The sequence below is a fragment of the Atractosteus spatula genome, chromosome 10 (genome assembly GCF_055471065.1).
Source record: "Atractosteus spatula isolate fAtrSpa1 chromosome 10, fAtrSpa1.hap1, whole genome shotgun sequence".
In the NCBI taxonomy this organism is placed as follows: domain Eukaryota; kingdom Metazoa; phylum Chordata; class Actinopteri; order Semionotiformes; family Lepisosteidae; genus Atractosteus; species Atractosteus spatula.
In genome coordinates this window covers 20337384-20362933 of record NC_142715.1, presented here as the reverse complement: position 1 = coordinate 20362933, position 25550 = coordinate 20337384, and the positions used below count along the sequence as shown (strand labels likewise).

Here is a 25550-nt window from a genome sequence, read left to right as displayed (position 1 = left end):
ACTCATTGGTCAGAGCACTCAGGTCACAGACAGTGTCAGTATGGAAACAGAGGAGTGAAGTGGACTCAGGTCACAGTGTCAGTGTGGAAACAGTGGAGTGAAGTGGACTCAGGACACAGACAGTGTTGGTGTGGAAACAGTGGAGTGAAGTGGACTCAGGACACAGACAGTGCCAGTGTGGAGACAGTGGAGTGAAGTGGACTCAGGTCACAGACAGTGTCAGACAGTCTCAGTGCTCAGAGCTGCTCTAAGACTGTGTGACTCTGATGGTGAAGCTCTTCCGTGTCTAGACCTGCAGGAGGAGCTTCTCCCAAACAGCCCTGTCAGTCTCACAGCACCCATCCTCTCCCTGAGATTCATCTCCAACATCATCGTAGTCAGTCCTGTCTGGGGCAGGGGCTCCTTCTTCAGAGGACAGTGTGGGCAGGACCCTGTCCACTCCAGAGCCTGTGTGCAGGGCACCTGACAGAGAGACAGAGACTCAGGGACATGTAGCTGACAGCTGATGAACAGGGACGACTCTCTTAGCTGATATTTTTGGTTTAGCAAGTCATTAAAATTGGACCCGTGAATGTTTAAGCAGTATACATTTTTAAATTGTAAATGTGTTATTTTAAATTCTATAAGAATTAATTGCTTAAAAACAATGCTAGAAAAAGATAGTACCATAAAATTAATGCTTTAGTTAAATCAGGACTTGAAATACGGTCTGTCAAATGAGTCAGGTATTGAAATAATACTGTTACAAATAGGGGTTATGAAAATGGTGAATATCAGAAATGACTGAGTAGATAAATTAATAATTGAAATAATCATAGCCCCCAGCTTGTAAAACTTTTTCTAAGAATATACCCAAGCTTTTGGTATAGTTAAAGTGAGATGAGGTCTTTCTTCTTTGGTACAGCTTTGGGAAAACAAATAATATTTCAGACACAATGAGTTAAATATTTGTTAACACAGAATAAACATACTGTACAGCACACATGTATTGTACAAATTTATTAATAAGGTGTTTTAGACAACTACTTCCTAACCCAGAGAAACCACAAACTGCCACCAAGTATTCAACTTTTATAGGACACCTACAGAGGTCAAAAGAAGAGATATAGCTGCTTTTTAAAAAATCAAACAGAATACAACCTACAGTTAAATCTCTTTCTCTGTGAACCTGGATGCTACAAAATTAAGGGCAGCCTATACCCCTGTTCTAAAGATGATCCCACTAGTCAGGAGAGGCTGTTTTTAGCCAAGGAAATCTCTAAACAGTAAATTAAAGTTTCTAAATAGAACAGAATGGCAAGCTCTCTTAATGAGGTTCAAATACTAAACTCCAACCTGGTCCTGTAGTCCTTGATCTACAGAGGATTTCTCACCTTATGCCTTTCCTGGACTGAATGACACTTAATAATTTACCTGGAACATAGTTTACTAAGGTAAAACAAGGTAAACCTTATGGTTGCTTTGATCATTGAATCTCACACTATATCTCAGCACACATCTCCTTTCTTTGGAGCCCCTGAGAACTGGAAGTGTTTTAAAAAATCTAGATACACCTGGCTATTGTCAGATACACCTGGCCATTTCTAGAGTCACAACAGTATAATAAATGGATGTCTTAACTTGCTGTAACAATTGGAAATTGTATCGGTAAATTGCAAGAGTACTTACTATTTTTTATTAACTAATCTAAATAAACAATACACAATTTATTGATATAACCATAACATGCAGAACAAACAACAAGCAACAATAGAACATATCAGAGGAGTGATCTGCTGTGATACAAATGGCTGTTAGTGGAGAAACGGTTGGAATATACAGAATAGTTGTTACAATATTTTAGTCAAAAGCCTTGAGTAGAACATTTTTTAAATCAAATTGTATTTTTTAGGAAGAGTTGATGGTTCAGTGCAGATTTCACTTATGCTTATGAAGTTCCAGTGCTCTAAAACCACAGTGAGGAAATCCTTTGACAGTATTTTCTGGACTAATTCTCCCTGCAGTCAGAGAACAGAATTCCTGGTCTTGGGGAATCCAGAGCTTTGCTCTGCCCAGACCTCATTCTCTCATAATAGATCAGCAGCTGATCAACCTCAAACATCTGATTGGCTGGGTGTGTCAGTATTTGGGTTTCAATGAGACTCTGATCTATGAGGTCTAACCTTGTACCAGTACAGTCTCTCAGCCTGTACTGGCGAATATTGTTCCCAAAATGCCTGATGCCCCCTTGTCTTGAATGAGAGTGTCACTGACATGGATTACTGGGGGTCATCTTCCCCATCCCTGAACCACCTCGCCCACACTGAGCCCCCTGGCTGTTGCGCCCTTTACCTGAAGTGGGGTCTCCCTCACTGTCTCCCACATCACTGTACCCAGAGGGTGTCTCATCAGAGTGGAGTCTCCCTGTGAACAGAAGAGCAGGTCAGTAATGTCTCTGTCATGCTGACACAGACTGGCCTGTCAGATACCTCTTCCCTTCCAGTTAGTGTTTATTTGCAGATGTGAAATTAGGTCAAGACTCATTTCTAACGACAAAGGCTGGTACAGGGTGTACTCATGAATCTTATTTATAATAACTCACCTGACACAGTGGCTGTACTCTGGAGCACAGTTACAGCATCATCATAGTACTCTGGAGCCTCTTCTTTCACAGAGGACATCAGCTCTCCTAAAGCACACAGAGCACAATGTCACTATCAGTCATCAGAACACTGTTTCATCTAAAGCGCAGGACTGCTGGAGCTCATCAGAACACATTGATGAACTAAACATCATGTTACGACTAAAACACCAGACTCTTAAGTACAGGTGATCAGGGAACCTGATTTCCTCTCCTATTCATTTCTGTCATAAATTTAAAATTAATCCTAGATTTTGTCGTATGAATATATTTGGACAGAGAGCAGTGATGTGAGCCCCAAAATCCAGACTCAGTGTGATGTACTGTGCAGTGCACAGTGAGAGGAGAGAGTCAGACTCACTGGGATTGGTACAGGGTTTCTCTATGGGACTGGACTGAAATAGCTCACCTGACAAGGCATCTGGGCTCTGAGGTACAGTTACAGCATCATCATAGTACTCTGGGGCCTCTTCTGTCACAGGGGACATCTTCTCTCCTGAACCACAAAGAGCACAGATTCAGTGACACATATCAGAGCACTGAGCCATCTAGAGCACCGGACTGCTGGAGCTCCTCAGAACACACTGATTAACTGAACATCACATTGGAACTAAAACTCCAGACAAGTACAGGAGATCAGGAAACCTGATTTCTAATCCTATTCACTTCAGTGATATATTTAAAACAATTCCTAAATTTTAAAATAAGATGTTGAAGGATAGCAGGGGAGAGAAAGGTTGGTTGTATTTGGAGAGAGTGGTGATGTGGACACTATGAGCAACTGAAGAGGAGCTGGACACTGGCAGCACAGTGACCCAGACTGAGTGTGCAGGGCTGAGATCACAGAGAGAGAGAGTCAGACTCATGTGACTGGTGAAGGTTAACACAGACTCAGGAGTAAGTGACTCATATCTCACCTTGATCAACCAATCAGGGACTGGTAGGGCCCAGTAACCCACGTGGGACTCTGATGTCCATGGAACTTTCAGCTAATGAACGAGCTAAAGTTCCTCCAGGTAAAAACAGGCAACACAGAGCTCCAAGATTTAAAAAGGACTTTTTCGAAAGACTATTCCAAAGGGGAAGAACAATTCCAGGGCGGGACGGCCCAGGAGCAGAAAGGCTCCCAAGGGCAGGACATTCTCGCAGCGCGCCTCCTGACCATCCTGAGACTCAGCCCGGACAACCACGGAACGGCCAGTGTGTCCGAGTGCCAGAACTTTGCTTTGTTCTAAGAGTCGAGAGCGGAGGTTGCCAGAGAGTAACCAGAGGATCCACCCGAGGTTAGCATCAGCAGCAAGCCTCGTGAACAGGTCGGAACTGTGGACAGCTGAATCACTATTCAGAACTAGCGCTTCATCAGGAACGAACCGGTCCTCTTTCTGACTTGCTGGGACCCACAGTCATCTTTTCTCCTGTGCACAAACTTTGCTAGTTAAAGCCAACACTAACTAGCTGGTCAAGTGTAAGTCCTCAGATTTTCCTTAGAGGGTGGAGACTAATCACACCTGAAGACTCTCTCCACTCACCTCTCCTGGGGGCGCTGTAGGTTCCCTCTCTGGCCAGTTTGTACTCTATTTCCTCATAGACGGCATCATGATAGGGGGCGAGTGCTCCCTTAGATAGGGCTGTGTGAGGAAACAGACACTCAGGGTTAACATGCAGGGAGAGGAGTACAAGATAAAAAATTCACTGCTAAACCTACTTTGGACATTTGAGCACATATATGTTATGATTCTGGATCTGCAAATTTCCTCATATGTCCATCTTTAATTGTTGATAATCTTTCTTAAACTTCAGTGGGATTTCTCTACCCTATTAAAGTGGTTCACATCCAACAAATCTTTAAATTAGACAGGTTCACATCGGCAATTGTGATTTTAAAGTAGCTTTATTCCTCAAGTTAATTATAGGAATATCAGTTCCATGTGAGTGACAGAAATGACCACTAGAGGTCACTATGTGGATGGCGAGTTCTCTCCCTACCTTTCCTCAGCTTCCTGTTCTGGATCAGCTGCCCCACTAACAGAGCCAGTACTACGAAGAGCAGAGCCCCCAGCAGCAGGAGGACCAGGGGCGAGACAGACAGGCCTCCCAGCGGCTGTGTCTGGGGTGTTGTCCTGGTTCTGCCTAAGAGAGGGGGAGACAATGGATGAACAGGGATCAGGAGAGGTGCTCTTGGGCTCATATACACTTCGACACATGTCCTGTTCTCCTCCTGTTCCCATATAGAGCTTTCATGGCTTCAGGTTGAACCTAAAATCAATGAAGAAAAGTTAAGGATTCCCAATCTAACCCATCAGGACTGTCAGTAAATCAGTGAGGAAGGAGAGGACACTAGCACAAGATCTACACTGGGAATCTAAAAACACTGATCTTCACCCTGAGAGAGGAGAGGAGACACTATAGCAACACTGTGAATCTGAAAAGACTGATCTTCACCTTGAGGGAGGAGAGGAGACACTACAGCTACACTGGGAATCTGAAGAGACAGAATGACAGGAGTTATCAATGACAAGGAGGATTTCTGTTCACCTGTAGCTGTTGCTGGACTGGCTGTTGTCTTTGACAAACCTGTAAAAGAGATAGGAGAACTGTCATTATTTTGACTTTGGTTTTATAACAAGTTGAATTCAGAGTGTTCTTAATAAAAAGAAAATCTTTATATTTGTTCCTTGAGGTCAAATCTAGGATTGCAGGATGAATGGTGTCTTGTTCGGAATTAAAGCCTAGTGCTGTTCACACACACACAGGGCTACAAAACATCCCAATCTTGTGACTGATGATCTTAGTTGATTCAGTTAGATATTAAGCAGTGATAGAGTATGGGTAACATCAGTCTAACTTCTCCATCGATCTGGTACTTTGTTCATCTACAGTTCTAAGACTCTCCTCACCTGTACAGGTAACCCCTGCATCTTCCTTGTGTCGACAGTCGCTCTGATTCAGTCCAGAGTGACAGCAGTCCCACAGGTGAAGTTCACTGCCTGTGCAGTTCACCTCGTCAAGCCAGATGGCGCCATTTCCTGGTCCGAATGAGGCCTCTATTGCTGCACTCACTGCGTCCCCACAGCCCAGCTGTCTGCAGACCACCTGGGCATCCTGCAGGTCCCAGGAGTCGTCACAGACTGTCCCCCAGGAGCCCTCGTACCGCAGCTCCACCCGGGCAGAGCAGTTAGTGCCTCCAACCAGGCGCAGAGCCAGGGGGACTGAAAGACAACAGTGAGGTTACTGAGTGTCATTAGATCTGTGACTGTAGACAAAAGCACAGAGGCTACTGAGTGTCTTTAGCTCAATGACTGTAGTAGAGACTAGTGAGGTATTGAATGACTCTGGAAGAGAGCTGTATGGTTACTGTTCCTCAGCTCAGGGCTGCAGTGTCTCTGACTGTTTTACACACTGAACTCACCTGGGCAGTGCTGCTGAAGCTGCTGTTCCTGAGGGGCTGGAGTGCTTCTGTCAGCTTTTTTTCTAGGACCTTCAAAGATTAATAATCATATAAAAACATTATTATTATAAAATGAATAACAATTACATTGCTTTCATTTTTATACATGCTTGGATATAAATTAATAAGAATTCAGTTTAAAGCTTTTGTCTGTTCTAAATATGGCAAAAGACTAATTCACAGAGCATTACTCTTCACTCTGTACCTGAGCAGGTGATGTTAGCCACTTCCCGGTCTGTGCAGTCATTCTGACCCCAGGGGGAGGAGGGACACTGCCACAGGGTGGAGTCGTGTTTGCGACAGGAGACAAAGTCCAGCCATTTGGGATCAGGGCTCAGCCTGGAGTTTGTCTCTCTGATGGTGCCCTTGTCTCCACAGCCCAGCTGTTTACAGATCACTGCAGCTGTGGTGTCTGTCATGCTGTTGGCACAGATGCTGCCCCAGGTGCCGTTGTAGTAAACCTCTGCCTGTCCTGAACATCCTGCAGACAGCCTCAGGAGAGTGTGATCTGTCAAGACAGCAGGGAAAGTCAAAGGAAACAAACCCTGACAAGACAGCCCAACGTTTAGTTCTGAACTGGAAAGAAACAACAAGCAAACAATGTGAACAGCAACCAGTCTCATTTCCTGTACTAATCCAGTTATAACTGACTCACATAATGAAACAAGGACAGCTGTACAATAACACAGTTGATATGAAGGTGACAGGACTGTGTGTTTCTGTTCATTCAGAATCTGGACAGTGCATCACACAGAGCTTTAAAATCCCATTAGAAGATCAGGTTCTGATTCAAAACGTCATTCTGATCAGCTTGGCTATTCAGCAACAGCACAACTAAGGAACTGAGTATGAAAGTAGAACGCGTGGCTCAGGGTGAGTAGTGCTGCGCTGTGAAAGGAAAACGTGCTGCTTCGGGTGACATTTAACACCGTGTGGTTCATCAGGATCTGGCCAGAAGCCATTCTTGAAAGAAATCAAAATGAAACATTTGAGGCAGAAAATCATGAAAGACAATTGATGTGAGAAGTGTGAAGATTGGATTCTAGATCTTGCTGGAGCACTGAGATGAATATATCCCCATTCACTAGTGGAGGGGAATTCACGTTCTGTGCCAGAGTTTCTTTTATTTATTTTTATTTTTGCTGGGATGTGAATATGTGCATTCCCAGCTGTATCATAACTATATCTTAGTTTCTTTTTACAAAGCTTTGCGGGATCTTGGCCCAAAACATTTGAGTGATCTTTTAGTCCCTTATAATCCCTCTCGTACACTTCAATCACAAGGAGCAGGTTACCTAGTTGTTCCTGGAATTAAAAAAGTCACAGCTGGCAACAGAGCATTTTCTCATAGAGCTCCCCAATTCTGGAATAGCCTCCCCGCAGATGTGTGGAATTAAGACGCACTCCCAGTGTTCAAATCTGGGTTAAAAACATATTTGTTCAGTCTAGGCCTTGGATAAATATTAAGGAAAAGCAAGCCACGCAACCTACCAATTTCTGTTTTCGTTGTCATTCACTAATACTTTATTTCTTGTCTATTCTGAGGTGGAGTGTTAGGAAGCCAGGCCCAGAATCCAGCTCCTTCTACCTGTCGAACTCAACTTCCCAGAGAAATTTCAACCAAAGGAAACTACTGAACATTCCAGACACTGCTGGACCTCACTACACATTACTGAAATAAAAATACTATCTTTTTCACCACGTCTGTTCATTTTAATTAACAGAGGAGGATAGGCTCCCCCTTTCGAGCCTTGGTTCAGGCCAGGAAATCTGTAAAGCTGCTTTGTGACAATGTCCATTGAAAAAATACAAATAAAACTAAACTGTATTGAATTGAATTTTCCTCAATAGGATATATTTAAGCACTCCAAATGCAAACCATATCCACGTTGTGGAATTCGAGAATATGGATGATTTTTTTTTTTCGTTCGTTTACCTGAACACAGGATTCTCACATCCTCCTTGTGTCCACAGTCATGCTGTCCCCACCCTGCTGAAGGACACTCCCACAGAGATGACTCGTTCCCCAGACAGCCCACCTCGTCCAGCCAGATGGGTCCAGTTCTCTGGCTGAAGGAGGCCGGCACTGGGGCACTGAGGACCGTCCCACACTGGAGCTGCCTGCACACCACCTGAGAGTCTGCCAGGTCCCAGGAGTCATCGCAGACTGTCCCCCAGGAGCCACTGTGATAAACCTCCAGCCTCCCAGCACAATCGCCTCCTGCTCCAACCAGCCTTAAGGAGCGCTGGGCTAGGAGAGAGGCAGGACCAAATGATAAAGACACATTCCTATAAACATAGTAGTTCAGGTGGGTAGCTGCGTCAGCATGCGTAGGCTGCAAAGGAACAAGTAATAGGTTTATTCCATGCTGAAAAAAAGAAGAAAAAAAACACAACATTTCGGCCGTGGAGCCTTCTTCAGGTGTGAATTTCTATAAACATTGCTGATACAATTACCTCCTACCTCATCTAGCCTGAGGGAGTGCTGGGCTAGGAAAGAGACATATATATCATTATGGCTGGAGTGGTGTCATTCAAGCTAACGTTGACTCTTAAAAAAAGTTAGGAGTCTCAAAAATATTAGTTTACATATCTGCAGAACTGGTAAGCACAGAGGAACAAAGTGAATCTTTTGGTTTACTCGAATTACCTCCTTATTAGAGTTGTCATCAGACTAAATTCACAGGATAAAATATAAACAAAGAGAAAGAAGAGAGAGGTAACTGAAGGAAGGAAGAGAGAGGAGGCATGCCAGACAAGAAGAACTGGAGATAAAATTCTAGTTAAATAATGTGAACCTTGTTTAAGAGACCTTGCAGTCTTGTAATTTAAGAACATTAAAACATTTTTAGGTTTCCTTTATTGTGCAATCCTCAGGCTAAAGGCATTCTCTCCTAGTTGGAGGTTTAGAATAGAAAGTAGATTTTCATTCACTTTTCGGCATGATATTAGTGAGAACATATTCTGTTCATTTAGGATGCAGGGTAATTCTCTGGTTAGCCTGTTTATGCATCATAGAGGATTTCAGATTATAGAGTTATAAGGGATAAACATTTTATATAACAAGGGGTAAACTATCTTCAAACTAAGTGTCTGTAGAAAACCCGAATATAAATAACTATTAGTCAATGAATTCTGACCATTCAGAGGCTTAGAGAGATATCATTGCTGTTTGGGGCAATGCTGAGCAAAAACCAAGTTTTTGTTTAATCTTCATTGTCTGCATGTCAGTCAAGTGCAGATCAATCAGATTCTTATTTGCTAGCAATCAGTTTGTAAGAAGTCTTCTTTTTTACTGCTTTAATCCTATATATAGCCTATCTAGCCCTGCCTATGTCACTAAGACATACGAGAAATGTGATGATTCAGGTTGAATATCCAAGGGTTTAGCTTCAATTCAAGCCCTGGTCCAGGCCTCTACTGTCTATACTTCACAAGATATTGCACCCCAAGATGTTTAAGGGCACTTTCTTCCAGGCGGAAATTTCCCCTGGATTCTGTGACAACCTGAGACTCCATCTCCAATGGATTTGTTAAGATTCTGAATGTTTTAATATTTATTTTCTTGTTATATCAATGGAAATCCAGCTCATTCAAGATAAAACATTATATATCATTAATACAACTAAAAGATTGTTTTTATGGACTTAATAAACCAGTACTTTTCAATGCTTATGATGTAGTAAGTGCATCTACATCCATACTTTCCGGTAATGCCCACCAAACATTCTTTTAAAAAAAGAAATAGATAAAATGTTTGTTTCCTTAGGCTGTAGAGTTTCATTGTTCATTGTTTCATTGTTAATTAATCTATTGACTTGTCATGCAAATATTCTCAGTTTTCATCTCTGTTGCTGCAAGAAAGGAGATCTTAATGAATTAGAAGCACATCTGTGGTCTGCAGTGCATTAACCTGATGACAAAACATTGCATCTCTACAGAAAGGGATGATTGGATCGAACAATATACAGAGCCTCTTCTACAGACATGCTCACGTTTCAGGAAACATTTATCCCAGCTTTATTACCAGTCTATATTAATGGACCAAAGACTTAAAATAGGAACAAATATCACGTCATACAATATTTTAACTCTTAACAGGTCCAGCTGTTATATTTTGTGACAAATCTTTTAGGGTTTGTCTTTTATGTCCTACATATCAATCTGCATATGATAACAGTCAAAAATACTTTGAATGGCCCCTAACTGAGCAGAGCTGGGCAACATCCTGTCCAGTGTTGCAGCTGACTGTATGTGGAGAACTGCAGTTCACCAGGTGAGACTCGTCCCCGGAACACTTAATACCTGTCAGACACACAGTGCTGTCACTGTCCCATACAGAGAGGAGTTATAGACTTGTACTACAGAGCACTGAATACCTGTCAGGCACACAACATTGTTACTGTCCCATACAGAGAGGAGTTATAGACTTGTCCTACAGAGCACTGAATACCTGTCAGACACACAGTACTGTCACTGTCCCATACAGAGAGGAGTTATAGACTTGTACTACAGAGCACTGAATACCTGTCAGACACACAACATTGTTACTGTCCCATACAGAGAGGAGTTATAGACTTGTCCTACAGAGCACTGAATACCTGTCAGACACACAGTACTGTCACTGTCCCATACAGAGAGGAGTTATAGACTTGTACTACAGAGCACTGAATACCTGTCAGACACACAGCACTGTCACTGTCCCATACAGAGAGGAGTTATAGACTTGTCCAACAGAGCACTGAATACCTGTTAGACACACAGCACTGTCGCCTGTCTCATACAGAGAGGAGTTGTATATTTGCACCACTGAGCCACAGCCCAGCTGTCTGCAGACCACAGAGGCCTCTCTGTAGCCCCAGGAGTGCTGGAGGAGTGTCCCCCAGGTGCTGTTGTAGTGAACCTCCACCCGGCCATCACAGTGACTCTCTCCTCCTGACAGCCGGTCTCCACCATCTAGAGCTGACAAGGATGAATCTAAAAAATAAATGAACATCACGTTTTATTGTCAGTCAGATATCAGTACCATAAAAGCAGCCCACGGAGATGGAGAATTTGTTTTGTCCAGGTGAAAGGATGGAAAATTTGTTCATACCTGACTGATTTCACCGTTATCTTTTGGTAAAATTAACATGACACATCCATGTGTTCAACCTCAAGAAGCATTGTTTTTAAATAATAATAATATCACTTTATTAACCCTATACAATTTCTTGCATTAGGAATTATCTTTTCACATATCCCAGCTTGCTCTCCATGAAACACACACAGACAGGGAGAGAGCATGGGGTCAGAGCACAGGGTCTGCCATTGTACAGCACCCCTGGAGCAGTTGGGGTTACAGGCCTTGCTCAGGAGCCCAACAGAGTAGGATTCCTCTGCCAGTCACAGGATTTGAACCAGCAACCTTTCAGCCATAGGCACAGAGCCACCACTCCACCCAATGTTAGTTATTAACAGTTTTTCAACAAAATGTTTGGACATCATGTTTCATTTATTGGATGGCATTGTGGTGCAGTAGTTAACATTGCTGCCTCACAGCACTAATGACCTGCATGTTCTTCCCATGTTCACGTGGATTTCCTACCACAGTCCAGAAACATTCTGACAGGTTATTTAGATTTTGGGATAACTGCCCCAGGTATCGGTGTGTGTTTGTGTCTGTGTGTGCACTGTGACGGACTGGTATCACTTTCTCCTGTTGTTTGCTTGGGTAGGCTCCAACTCCCCCATGACCCTAAATTGGATGAAGCTGTTAGAAAACGGTTGGAATTTCAATTTAAAAGACAATTTTTCACTAGGATCCAACAGATTGATGGAAGTGGAGCACCAGCAATGTGTCAAAATCACACTGCTCTCCCCCATGTAGAGACAGCACAGTGTGAGAGACGGCTCTCATTGCCCCGGCACTCAAACACATCAGCCCTTACTGGTCCACTGCCCTGTCCAAACCAGGCCTGTCCTGGAGCTGCTACAGCCTCCCCACAGCCCAGCTGCTGGCAGAGAACACTGGCATCTCTCAGGTCCCAGTATTGGTCACACACAGTCCCCCATTTACTGTCGTACTGCAGCTCCACTCGTCCAGAGCAGGAGTCCGAGCCGTTCGCCAGCCTGAACCCTGTGTATCCTGCAGATAGGAGAGAACTTCATCAGCATGACACCATAACAGGGCACATGAAATACAACAATAAAAAAAAAAATCAATAAGATGAAAAAACTGTAACATCCAGCTCTCAGTGACTGAGAGACCAACAGAAAGCTTTGACTAAGAACATATATTGTGATGCCATGTTAAGGCTTCTTCAAGACGTGTTACTTTTCCCAGGGACTCCTTTATTTTTGCCAAGCTTTCCCAGTACCTAAGATAGTGATGTGAAGCTCACAGGAGACAATGTGCTCCCTGCTCCAGGCCTGATGAAACCAGGAAGGACAACCAGGAGAAGAAGACACAGACCAAATACTGCCCGATCATCAGCCTCCAGGCTGAAGGCTTTCACTTTTATTTTTCATCACTACAACCCCAGCCTTAGACCTGAAGAAGAGCGTTGTGTTATGCTCCCACCTAGCCTTCCCAAAACTTAGAGAGTGTGCAGGTGTGCCCGTTGTGGCTAACAATGAGCCGCAAAAAAAAACAAAAACAAACAGCACTTGTGCCGGTCTGTGTCTTCTAGGATATAATGCCAGCGAACTCTTGTTTTTATGTCCACTATAACTACGCTGGACAAACGTTCTGAGGTCAAATTCTTCCAGCACGGGGGTACCTTTAAAGCGGAGACGACTGCACCGACATTTTTTGGCGTGCCTTCTCTTTAAAGCCCTGGCCAAATATGAAGACAATAAATAATTTCCTAAGATACGCGATTAAAAAATAAATAACTAAAAATTTGAATCTCCTGCGGAACACATTCCATAAGAATCAGCGGTTTTACAGTATATATCGCCTTTAAAGGTGACTTCTCAAAACGCTTTACGGGATAAAAACAACCAGAACAGCAGCAACAACAATATTGTATTTCGTTGCATTTTGAAAACCAAGTAATAACTTAACTATACAGTACGTGCAAACGTTTCGTATGTTGCTGTCGTGAATGCCTGCGTACCCATAAGTATCTTATTTGCCTTGAGTCTGTCTACAGTATATCTGTCCCACTACCCCCCTCTCTCCCTCAATTCAATTCAATTCAAGGTGTTTTATTTACATGACAGATGGGTACAAGCAGTGTTGGGTATGTATATTGTAACGCTTACTGCCGACAGGCACTGTGTAAGACCCGGCGTACCAGAGCAGCGCACCGAGGAAGCGTTTGCATTTATAACTTAGTTTTTAAAATTAGTCAAGCAATATGAACTCCCGGAGTGCTGGCTGTGATGAATTAAACCGGTCTCACAGGTATTCAAAGTAGGAAGTACAGTGTTAAGTGGTAGCTGGGCTACTCCCTCAATAGAATCGCTTTAAGGAAAAGCATTTTCAGAGAGCAATCACGCTGTGTTTATGTAGAAAAAGCGATTAGGTTTATGAGCAATCTAATTACCTATTCGCTTAAAACGCTATATAAAATAAAGTTTATTTAGAGATGAATGATCAGTGTCGCAGTTTAAATAATGGGAGTTAGGAAACTAACACACAGCACCACCGGATTAAATAACGCTATAAAAACGCTATAAAATAATGTGACTAGGCACAGAAAAAGTTTACAGCACAGTACAATAAATGCTGACCATGACTTTAGAAGCATAAATTACCTTACACTCAATTTAAACACAAGCTGTCTTTCTGTATGAACCTCTAAGCTGGTTCATACAGAAAATGTAGAAATGCATTAGCCTGATTATGATTAAAAAACACATAATTAAACACGCGTTTGCGATTTAAATCAGAACACGATTTAAATCAATATAAATGTTTATATTGTAACGCATACTGTCCAGCCTCCATTTCTCTATAAAAATGTACTCTGTTGCACACACACACACACTAGAAGCAGGAACCGCTGTCAGAAGGGAAGATATGTTCAAAATATCGCAAATATCGATCATGTTGCGATATTTTGAAATATAAAAGTCAATTGATTGTCCATAATATCGCTTACCTATTTTTTCGAAGAAATGTTTGTTAAAAGAAAAGTCCAGCACCAGCTGGATTCAAACACACAACCTGCTAGTTGGTAGTCACGCACCTAGACCAGCAGGCTACAAGAAAGCTCGCATGAACAGGCAGGCGAAACAGCCCTACACAGCCCTGTGCAGTACACGGATATAATCATACCATTATTAAATTCTTTAGATACGCGATTCCATATTATCTTCCCTTTTAATCAAATTCTAAAAGTATGCTTGTTGACTCCGGTATCACGTTAGTTAAAGACTTCGATGCTTACAATGTTTAGGGAGAAATGGAATACTGGTGTGTATTTTTTTCTTTAAAGTACCAAGACCAGCTATATACTGTATGTTTATGTTCCAAAATTAATATCGTTTATGGCCTTCACACGCATTACAGTATGCTCCTATTCTTTTTATGCTCAGCTACTAAGATTTCCCTTCAGTGGTAAAATTCAATATCTACAATGGGCACAGTAAAGATGTTTACAGTAAGTCTTTCTACAACAGACCAACGGACCACGAGTGCCCCTGTCGGTCAACCAATCACGCACCGCGGTACCCCGTGTCATCTTACCTGCGGTACGTGTCTGTACCGCTCACTTTGAATGGCTGCATCTGTAAGGACTGTTCAACATCAGTGCTACACTAGTCCTACACAACTCTTATACATCGCCTCTGCAATACCCTGGGTTGTGTCACAAATGACAACGACCTCTCCTTTAGTCAAGTGATTTTATCTTACCTGTGCAAGTCAGACCCACAGCTCTGCTCTGGCCTGGCTACAGTGGGGCAGTGCTGTAGCTTGGACTCTTGTCCTGTACACTGGAACTGCTCTGACCCAACTGGATCCTGGCCCTGTCCGAAATGAGCGCCTCTGTGTATCACTGAAGGAGCCCCTTAGTCCAGCTCCCGACAGACAACCTCTGCATCCTGCCAGTCAAAGTCAGAGTCGCACACTGAGGTCCAGGTGTTCTTGAGATTCACCTCCACTCTCCCAGAGCAGAGACTGTGTCCATTCAACAGCCTCACAAAACCTGTAATAGAGAACTACAGGCTGTCAGTCTGAGCAGGTAATCTCTCACAGTGCAGCTCATTGCTCACTGTCACTGAACCTGGTGCCTGTGAGAATGAAACTTACTACCCTATGAAAATAAACCAACTTCATGTGAAAAAATAAATATCATAGACTCTCAATTTAAATCTTGACTTCTTATTGTTCCATTCATAAACAGATTTACACCTACAATTTGGCGTAGAAAATTACATTTTAGAAATACATACACTATTACAATCAATTGTACAATAATGCAGAGTGCTTTCAATAAGAATATAGATAATAGAATAGATATAGACAAAAAAGTAGATAATAGGATATAAATAAAAATGAAATGAAAGAGAGGAGAGTCAGAAGGTCAACGTCAGAAAGTTAAACCAAAAAATCTTTTAGGGCTGAATGTTTTTACTGAATGCAAAATTGATTGTTTTCCTCCAGAAATAATGTAGATACATGTACATCTAATAATTGTAGATGAATGTTAAACTCTGTTAAGATCAAAGACTCTAAATCATCAATCTCCACCTCTGTGCTCTAACATGTGCCTCTAAAGAAGGTGTTCAGTGCATCATTACCTGTACGCTGGGGCAAATACAAGATAAAATCAGAGACACTAAATTAATCAGTTTGTGTAATACCACAAATCAAACTATCACCATCATTCCAGCTGTTGCACATGTTCATAGCAATAACCACAGTGCCACCTGTGGAACACATTCGACTGTAGAATAAGTAAAAATAGAAACTGATCACAAATCCATCCATCCATTTTCGAACTGCTTCTTACAATTCATGATTCCCAGTGTAGCTAGTGATGTAGACTTAATAAATACAGAAGAAAAAACAACTGATCCATATCACCAAACTCACAGAAGCAGAATGGCATGTCATATACTCAAAGAAAAGATTCCCCCTTGCCTAGCACTGCTGAAACAGGACTGTCTGACCTGGGCACTGACACACACTCTGGACAAGACCAGGACTGTCACAGCCTGGCACTGCTGGAGCAGGACTGTCTGACCTGGGCACTGACAGACAGTCTGGAGAAGACCAGGACTGTCACAGCCTGGCACTGCTGGAGCAGGACTGTCTGACCTGGGCACTGACAGACGCTCTGGACAGATCCAGGGTTGTGCTTCTCCACATGAAAGCAGATCTCAGAGAATGACACACTCTCATGGAGTTCAGCTCCACGTACACACAGCTGGGTCTAGCAGTCAGCTCCTGGCTATGTTAGGGATTCGGTAAGAGAAACCGAAACCAGTGAATGAACCCACTTGCAGGAGCTGATAAAGCCTAGCCGTGATCCGAAGAAAGCCGTAGTCGAAGGAACGAGCCGATAGTCCAGGGGAAGCCAGAGATCCAAACAGGGAACGAGTTAGCGAAGCCAAACCGTGATCCGAAACCGTAGACAATAGAGCAATCCGGGAGTCCAGGGGAAGCCAAAGATTCAAAACAGAGAGTGAGTACCGAACCCAAGCCATGATCCGAAAAACCGCCGTCAAAGGGGGAAAAAGCGTAATCCGAAAACCAAGAAAGACACAAAGCAGAAGAAGGAGTAGCGCAACCAGGAAGCTCGAAAGGAAAACCAATACTGAGCAAGGAGGTAGGGAAAGACAGGTGTTTAAGTACAGGATGAGACGGGGGTGTGGTGGTGAATAAGTAAACTGATAGGTAGACTGATGAAGTAAGGCTACGCCTTCTTCTGCCTCCTCCGTTGCCAGGAGGCAGGGATCATAACAGGCTACAGTGCATCACAAGAAAATACATGACCACCAGTGCCTTAAAGAAGTCAAAATATGGCAGAGCAGTTTAGATGTTAGGGGTCTAGTCTGAAATATCAAACCTGAAATCATTAATTTACATAAATGAGCCAACAGAACTGTTTCTTCTCTATTTATATCCAAAGCTGCATTGGTTTCTTGGATTCTTAAATTCTGGGCTCATCAGAATCAGACCGACAGTCACTCCACCACCAAGGATCAGCCCTTTGGACAGCTGGTAGTGCAGCTGAACTCCACTACAGCACTGAGCCCCACAAGACCATTAAAACACACCTGAAACTGACCAGATCCACTGACACTGACACCAACATACCATTAAAACACACCTGAGACTGTCCAGATCCACTGACACTGACACCAACATACCATTAAAACACACCTGAGACTGACCAGATCCACTGACACTGACACCAACATACCATTAAAACACACCTGAAACTGACCACATCCACTGACACTGACACCAAAATACCATTAAAACACACTTGAGACTGACCAGATCCACTGACACTGACACCAACATACCATTAAAACACACCTGAGACTGACCAGATCCACTGACACTGACACCAACATACCATTTAAACACACCTGAGACTGACCAGATCCACTGACACTGACACCAACATACCATTAAAACACACCTGAGACTGACCAGATCCACTGACACTGACACCAACATACCATTTAAACACACCTGAGACTGACCAGATCCACTGACACTGACACCAACATACCATTAAAACACACCTGAGACTGACCAGATCCACTGACACTGACACCAATGTACCATTAAAACACACCTGAAACTGACCAGATCCACTGACACTGACACCAACATACCATTACAACACACCTGAAACTGACCAGATCCACTGACACTGACACCGACATACCATTTAAACACACCTGAGACTGACCAGATCCACTGACACTGAGACCGACATACCATTTAAACACACCTGAGACTGACCAGATCCACTGACACTGACACCAACATACCATTTAAATACACCTGAAACTGACCAGATCCACTGACACTGACACCAACATACCATTTAAACACACCTGAAACTGACCAGATCCACTGACACTGACACCAACATACCATTTAAACACACCTGAAACTGACCAGATCCACTGACACTGACACCAACATACCATTTAAACACACCTGAAACTGACCAGATCCACTGACACTGACACCAAAATACTATTAAAACACAGCTGAGACTGACCAGATCCACTGACACTGACACCAAAATACCATTAAAACACACTTGAGACTGACCAGATCCACTGACACTGACACCAAAATACCTTTAAAACACCTGAAAATGAAAAGGCATTTCACCCAACAGCACAGTGGAACCACAGCAGATTGTCACTTCACTAGTGCTAAAACAGTAAAGGCGCAGTGAAGTAGATACAGACTCACTGAGCACAGCCTGCCTGTTTAAACTGAACAACACTGAAGTGCCTGGAGACAGAGGATGAGCTACAGGCTCAGTGAGACTGCATAAACACAGAGGAAACACAGAAACAAGACACACCAATCAAATTAAATATATTATGTTTATAACGTATATTGCTTTGAATTATTATTATTATATTATTATTATTATCATCATATTATCAATACTAGATTTTAATTAATTTAATTTAATTTAATTGATCATGATGATGGACTCTAGATCAGTGGAAGAGTTTTCATTGTCCTCAAGCTGGAGACTGGAGAGAGTCTCTGTCTCTTACCTGAACACCTCACTCCAGCATCATAGACATGAGGAATGCTATACTGTTTCACTCCATCTTTTCCACAGTCCCTCAGCGCAGCCTCTGACCCCCTGCAGGAAACCCAACTCAGCAGGACTGATCCAGACCCTGGTCCGAAGTGAGCTCCTCCTGGTGCTGATACAGCAGATCCACAGCCCAGCTGTCTGCACACCACTGTAGCATCATCCAGATCCCAGCCATTGTCATAAACTGTCCCCCACTCTCCACCATGATACACCTCCACTGTCCCCTCACAGGGACTGGCACCATTCACCAGCCTCACATCAGCACTGCCTGCAGAGAGAGAGAAACAATCCCTATCACCATGTCTACAGGATATTTTCATACTAAGACATTTTAGAAGCACATCTGGAATTTGTATTTTGTTTTACCTGTTTGATTGGATTGCTAGTCTCTCCCATGGGGAACAAGAGACAGTGGAGTGACAGGAAGTCCACCAGCAGCCATCTTACCTCTCCCTCCACACACCTGTGCCCAGATCCTGTTATATATCTCTCTGTCCATATCACTGTGTGACTGCAGAGGGCTGTTCTGCTGTGGTTACTACAGTGGACAGTGGCTGTAAAGACTGTGCTCATGTGTTTCTAAAAGCTGTGGTCAGTATAGTGGACAGTGGCTGTAATGACGGTGTTCCTGTGTTTCTGGGAGCTGTGGTCAGTAGAGTGGACAGTGGTTGTAATGACTGTGTTCCTGTGTTTCTAGAAAATGTGGTCTGTATAGTGGTCAGTGGCTGTAATGATGGTCTTCCTGTGTTTCTGGAAGCTGTGGTCAGTACAGTGGACAGTGGCTGTAATGACTGTGTTCCTTGGTTTCTGGGAGCTGTGGTCAGTACAGTGGTCAGTGGCTTTAATAACGGTCTTCCTGAATTTCTAGAAGCTGTGGTCAGTAAAGTGGTCAGTGGTTGCAATGACTGTGTTGCTGTGTTTCTAGAAGCTGTGGTCAGTACAGTGGACAGTGGGTGTAATGAGTGTGTTCCTGTGTTTCTGGAAGCTGTGGTCAGTATAGTGGTCAGTAGCTGTAATGACAATGTTCCTGTGTTTCTGGGAGCTGTGGTCAGTATAGTGGACATTGACTGTACTGACGGTGTTCTGGGTTTCTGGAAGCTGTGGTCAGTACAGTGGACAGTGGCTGTGGTGTCAGAAGGCTGAATGACTGAAACCAGGTTTGGTGTATCTGGTGTATCTGGGTCTCAGGCCCCACATGTACTTAACAGTGCACACTCCCTGCATGTCTGTATCAAGTAAGAGATTTAAACACTGATAAGTCTTTTTAATGGTCTACTTTGAAAATAAGTTATAAAATCCAAAACAGAATCAATAAAAATATTTTCTTAATAGATGGATGCTTCACAACTTGTGCTGAAATATGTGAAGTGTAATGCTGCAGAAAGATGGAAAATCTGCAGCAGGAGATATAATTGAAACCCAGGCACAGGACTTTGAGCTCTTTCAGAGTTTGAATGATCAGGGAGTAACAGATCGAATGCAGGCTGCTGGGCTGAATGAAAGAAAAAATAAAGAGGGACACCTGTCTCCCAGCTGAAATAAAGAAAAGAAAGGCTGGAGAGTCAGCGAGGAAAAGGAAAGAATTAAAACACAGAAAATATTTCAGGATCGAAGAGCAGGAGTAGTGAGAAATTAAAATAACCGAGTGATAAACTTGACTATGAGAGGAATGTGATCGCTAGGTTCACAAGGTTTAGCTCTAATGATGGAGATTCGGTATTCTGAACAGTTTCAAATAAAGAGGTGATTAGTGTGACTGGGAGCCTGAATGAAAGACTGAAGGTTTAATTGAAAGACGTCCTGACCCAGTCTGAATGACAGGGTGAGCGCTCGAGGGAATGTTGCTGTTGACGCGAGTCAGTCCCAGCCCAGACTGTACGTGAAGTGTGTATACTTACTGTCCAGGGCACATTTACAGTAACTACTGTAGATTTGTTCTTTTTGATTACATTTTCAATCACCTTCAGTTTGGAGTGTGAAATATTTTTTTCCATTACACACTATATGCTACAATTCACTATTTTTAATTCATATATTTTTTGCTATGCTTACATGATAAATATGTGAACAATGTGTTTTAGCTTTTACCTCTTAGTACATAATTCACAGATTGAATTATAGTTGCACTTAATAATATATTCTAGAATCACAGTGCACAGGTTGTTTTTATTAATCTTTTTTTTTAATTCCATAATGTAAGAAAAATTATCCCTATCATTAGTTATCTAAGACTTACAAACAACAATTCATTTAGCTGTGAAGTATCAGTCAAATGCAGAATAAACATGGAAAAAATAATTAAACCTTTATCTCTTCAAAATGAAGGACTTCCGGGTCAAATACACATTTCTTCCAACAAAATAGACACATTTCTCAAATAAAACCCTAGTCTGAACAGATCCCAAACTTTTGTTTAAAGTTGAAAAAACTACAAGATTTGCCTCAGGACTCTGAAACTGGACATTGTTGTCTAAAAGCACCCAGTATGGATTCAGGTCAGAAAACTACAACACACTGCAATACAAATACCTACCACCTGAATGTGACTGTTATAACAAATAAACACAACTATATGTCTTGTCCTCAATCATGTTACAATGTTAGATCCTTCTGTAATATAATTACCATAGTATCTAAAACTACTGTAATCATTCTCAAAAATAACCATGGATCAAAAATATTTTAATACATTTACCTTCAGTACTCTTATTTGTATTAGCACATTCACCTGCAATAGTTACTAATATTATTTGTTAATCGGAAACGTGCCTTAAATATACTTTTATCTCTGATCACCTGTCTGTAATAGTTCTTTGCACTAAAATTGTCACCTTCTTTCAAAATACTCTATTTTTTAATAACATTTCGATAATGTTATAATGTTATTATTATTAATGTTACTTTAATAATACAGTAAATACAAAATGTGTCAATGGTAATAATACTGGAGTCTCAATAATACTCTCGTATTAAATAACACACTTATCTCATTTAAAATATTAGTCTAAAAATACTCCAGTCTTTAATAACACATATTAATTCATCAGTGTGTAAAATAAGATATCAGTCCAATCAATACAACAGTGTTTAAAAACAACTGATCTCCGTTAATACACTAGTCTGTTATTATACCTGTTAGAGAGGGCAGAATTGAGCACAATGAAATAAACAACCCCTGGTAAATATTTTGAAGACGTTGTATTATTGTTAAAACATTTGTATTCCTTTTTTTTTGCAAATGGGAAAATTTCCACAAGTCCTAGCACATGACCCAAATTACAACCAATATTTTGTTTTTTATTATTATGGTAATAGATAAGGGATTGTCAAGTTGTACAACATTTTTGATAAAGTTGATAAATATCTACTATATTAATAGTTATAATAATTATATGTTAGTACTTAAAAAACATTATCCTTAGTCTGTGTTGTGTGTAATAGTGTATAACTGCATATAAAACTATTAATACAGCATTAATAGAAAATAGTTCTATAAGCTGATATAAGCTGAATTAATATTATGATTAATTGTAGAGGTAAAATTCTTGTTAATACTGCAAATTGTTTATTATTTTTCCTTATTTATAGCACCAGAATAAAATCAATTATAATTTTAAGGAATATCCATAAAGCTGAGTTTTAAATTAAACAGAAAAGCGCTTCTGCATGCTGTGGTCACTACGGCGGGCAGTGGCTGTAATGACTGTAGAACCTCAGATGGCTGGTCCTGGGTTCCAGGAGACTGTGGTCACTATACTGGACACTGTACTAACTCTGTGGCTTCCAAGTCCTGGGACCAGTGTTTCTGTGTTACTGGGACCTGCAGTCACAACAGTGGTCAGAGGCTGACAGGTACTTCACATGTTGTGCTGAAATGTGTGTGAGGTGTATATTCCCATTGTCTGTATGTGAATTGTTGACAATGATTTTCTAGGCTTTACCTGCCAACATCTAAACTTAACACATGATCATCAGATTAAATTATATTAAAGAACAACATTTTTCAAAAATACCAGACAGCCCAGTAAAACTGTACCGGTCGTAATAATATTTAATATTTATTAATTAACCATACTATTTTTAACCATACTATTTTTGCACTTTTCCAAGAATTACCTTGCACTGTTTTTGTCCTGTTATATTTTCTCTGTTTGCGGAATTTTGCACAGTTTTGATTACTTGATTACATGTTATTTATGTTATGTTATTACATGTTACTGTTTTTGCTATTGTGTTACTGTCTATTGTCTTATGTTCTGTCCTATTTATATAATGCACCTGAGTGACTAATGAGAAACACTTTTCATTATACTATGCACCTGTAAGTTTAATGACAATACAGTTGAATTTAATTGAATTCAACAGGTTTAACATATAGGCACAGATACATTTATTGTGATGTTGTCCTGAGCAACTGCTCAAAAATCTAAACTTGAGTCCTGTGATTACGAATTAATTTTTAAATATTTAATTTGTATGATAACATGTAATTAAATATTTAATTTGTATTACTTATACTTATATAATTGCATTTGATAATAATTTCAGATTCCGAATGTAGTCAAAAACATTAAAGCATTCTTATTAAAACTTCACAATTTACAAAAAAAACCTGTCATTAGATAACTAACCTAAAAACAAAAAATAAAATTATTTAGCTGTTAAATAATAGCAAATCCTGTATAAACACAAAACACAACTACCATTTTTTAATTCTTCCTGTAATGCCACAATGTCTTGTAGTTGTTCATGTTATTAATGTTACACCTCAGTTTCTGATGAGACCCCAGTTAATAATAATACACCTACAATACTAAGAATTTCCACAATTTTGTTAATATTTTTCATTTTATAGCTTATAAACCAATAATGAATGTAACTTTTATCAGCCTGTGCTTTTCAATGTGAAAACAAGCAAGCCTGGTCTTTATGAACAAGGTATACAAATACAAATACATACAGTCTACACATTTTATTTTCACACTATAAAAATACAAGAGGTAATTGTCCTATGACTGAAAATACATTTTCAAAATGTAATTGTATGTCTTTAAAATGAAGAATTCACATTCATAACTTCCTATCATATTGGAACACATATTCTTATAACACCTAGAGGTACTACTTGTTTTCACAGCAACTGAATATCACACAGCTTACTGATAGAAACCTGGACTGTCTGAATACACCAAAGATATAATGGCAGCATTAAAACTCCAGTCTTAATTCTCTAGCATAAACACTTTAGGTGGTAATAACACATTTACTGTATATCTATTAATACATCAGTCTGTAATAATTTAATATCAGTCTCAGTAATAATCCACTATTTAAAATTGTGTGTATCTCTATTAATGCACCAGTCTGTAATAATACAATACTGAGGAGTCAGAATTGAACACAATAAAACAATAAACAACCCAGGGTATTTCTGAATCATCCTGTACAATATGATATTATTCTAGAAACATTTTTTATTGCTCACACTTTTTTTGTTTTCGAGTAAATGAAGACTTTTTCACATGTCACAGCATATCACTCAAATTATCACTTATATATAAAGTTGATTATTACAGTAATGAGTAAGTTAAATAACTTTTTAAAGATTTTATACACTCCATGTTTTCACAAATTATCAATAGAGGGTGATAATGGCCAGCTTCTGCTGTATCCATCTATAACATTATTATTATATAATATTTAGAAATCTTAAGAATATTTTTAAAAAATCCAATAAAAATTAAAAGCAACTAATTATATTTAGACACATCTAATTATATTTCCTTACTTACAGACCAAGATAAAATACAGTTATAATATTTTTTATGAATAACCACAAAGCTGAATGTAAATTAAACATTTAAAAATTGTTCAACCCACTTATTGCTCCATTTCCATCAAAACTTTACTTAATTTAATTCCAGTTGTTGTCTGTCTGTCTGGACAGGAGAAGACTGGTCACTTACTGGCTGAGCTGTGCAGCACCAGGACAGCGAGAGAGAAGATGGACAGGCAGCTCTCCATTGTCATCAGGACAGAGCGCAGCTGAGACCCCTGTCTTCACCCCTGAGCCCACAGGGCAACTGAACTGCTGCTCCGCACCCCAGACCCCCAGTAACAACACAGCCCCCTGCCCCGCCAATCACACACAGCACTGCCTTTTTAGACTGACAGCAGGAACCTCTCACACAGGCAGGACGCCAATCACACAGGGCCCTTTCAGTCTTCTCCATATATATCAGAGACACATCACTGTTTCCTCTCCCTGAAGACACTCCCAGCAGCGCGGAGGAGAGGAGAGACAGGAGCAGCTCTCCTGTCTCACTGGAGGAAACACAGATACAGATACAGACAGCAGGGCCGCAGGTGCTACAGGGGCAGGAAGAGATCAGATATTAAACAAAAAAAAATCTTTGCAGTTCTAGACAAGTATTATAATTGAAAATCAGTATCAAGATAATCAATTATGTATATATGGTCCTGTAATTCTTGCTGTCTGTAGCAGGAAGTGTCTAGAACGTGGTCCTGTCTTTCTGTCTGTGTAAGGCAGTGTCCAGTGACTGGTGTCCTGAATATGGTCCTGTCTTGCTGTCTGTGTCAGGCATTGTCCAGTGACTGGTGTCCTGAATATGGTCCTGTCTTGCTGTCTGTGTCAGGCAGTGTCCAATGACTGGTGTCCTGCAGTGACTCACAGAGTTGTTGTGTCTCCAGACAGTAATGTCTTCTGGTCATGGTCAAG

General features: G+C 41.1%; 1 protein-coding gene across 1 annotated transcript; it reads right to left on the bottom strand.

Moving 5' to 3' along the window:
• Positions 1-286: 286 nt before the first annotated feature.
• LOC148825722 (antigen WC1.1-like) lies at positions 287-24835 on the bottom strand. Its single transcript, XM_088926336.1, has 16 exons — positions 24778-24835; positions 18765-19079; positions 15093-15205; positions 12428-12479; positions 11947-12195; positions 10818-11045; positions 10259-10373; positions 8005-8303; positions 6274-6576; positions 5518-5829; positions 4607-4750; positions 4150-4248; positions 3030-3116; positions 2582-2668; positions 2332-2403; positions 287-462 (listed from the first exon to the last, which is right to left on the bottom strand). Exons 1-16 carry the CDS (start codon positions 24833-24835, stop codon positions 287-289), a joined length of 2709 nt encoding a protein of 902 aa, XP_088782462.1.
• Between the last annotated feature and the right edge of the window lie 715 nt (positions 24836-25550).

Bases quoted from the DNA above. Each gene is read 5' to 3' on its own strand.
- LOC148825722 (XM_088926336.1), bottom strand. From the start codon at position 24,835: ATGGAGAGCTGCCTGTCCATCTTCTCTCTCGCTGTCCTGGTGCTGCAC. The intron at 19,080-24,777 runs GTAAGTGACCAG...CTCTCTCTGCAG, and splicing joins GGTGCTGCACAGCTCAGCCA to GCAGTGCTGATGTGAGGCTG. The intron at 4,751-5,517 runs GTGAGGAGAGTC...CCCCTCTCTTAG, and splicing joins TGCAGGGGTTACCTGTACAG to GCAGAACCAGGACAACACCC.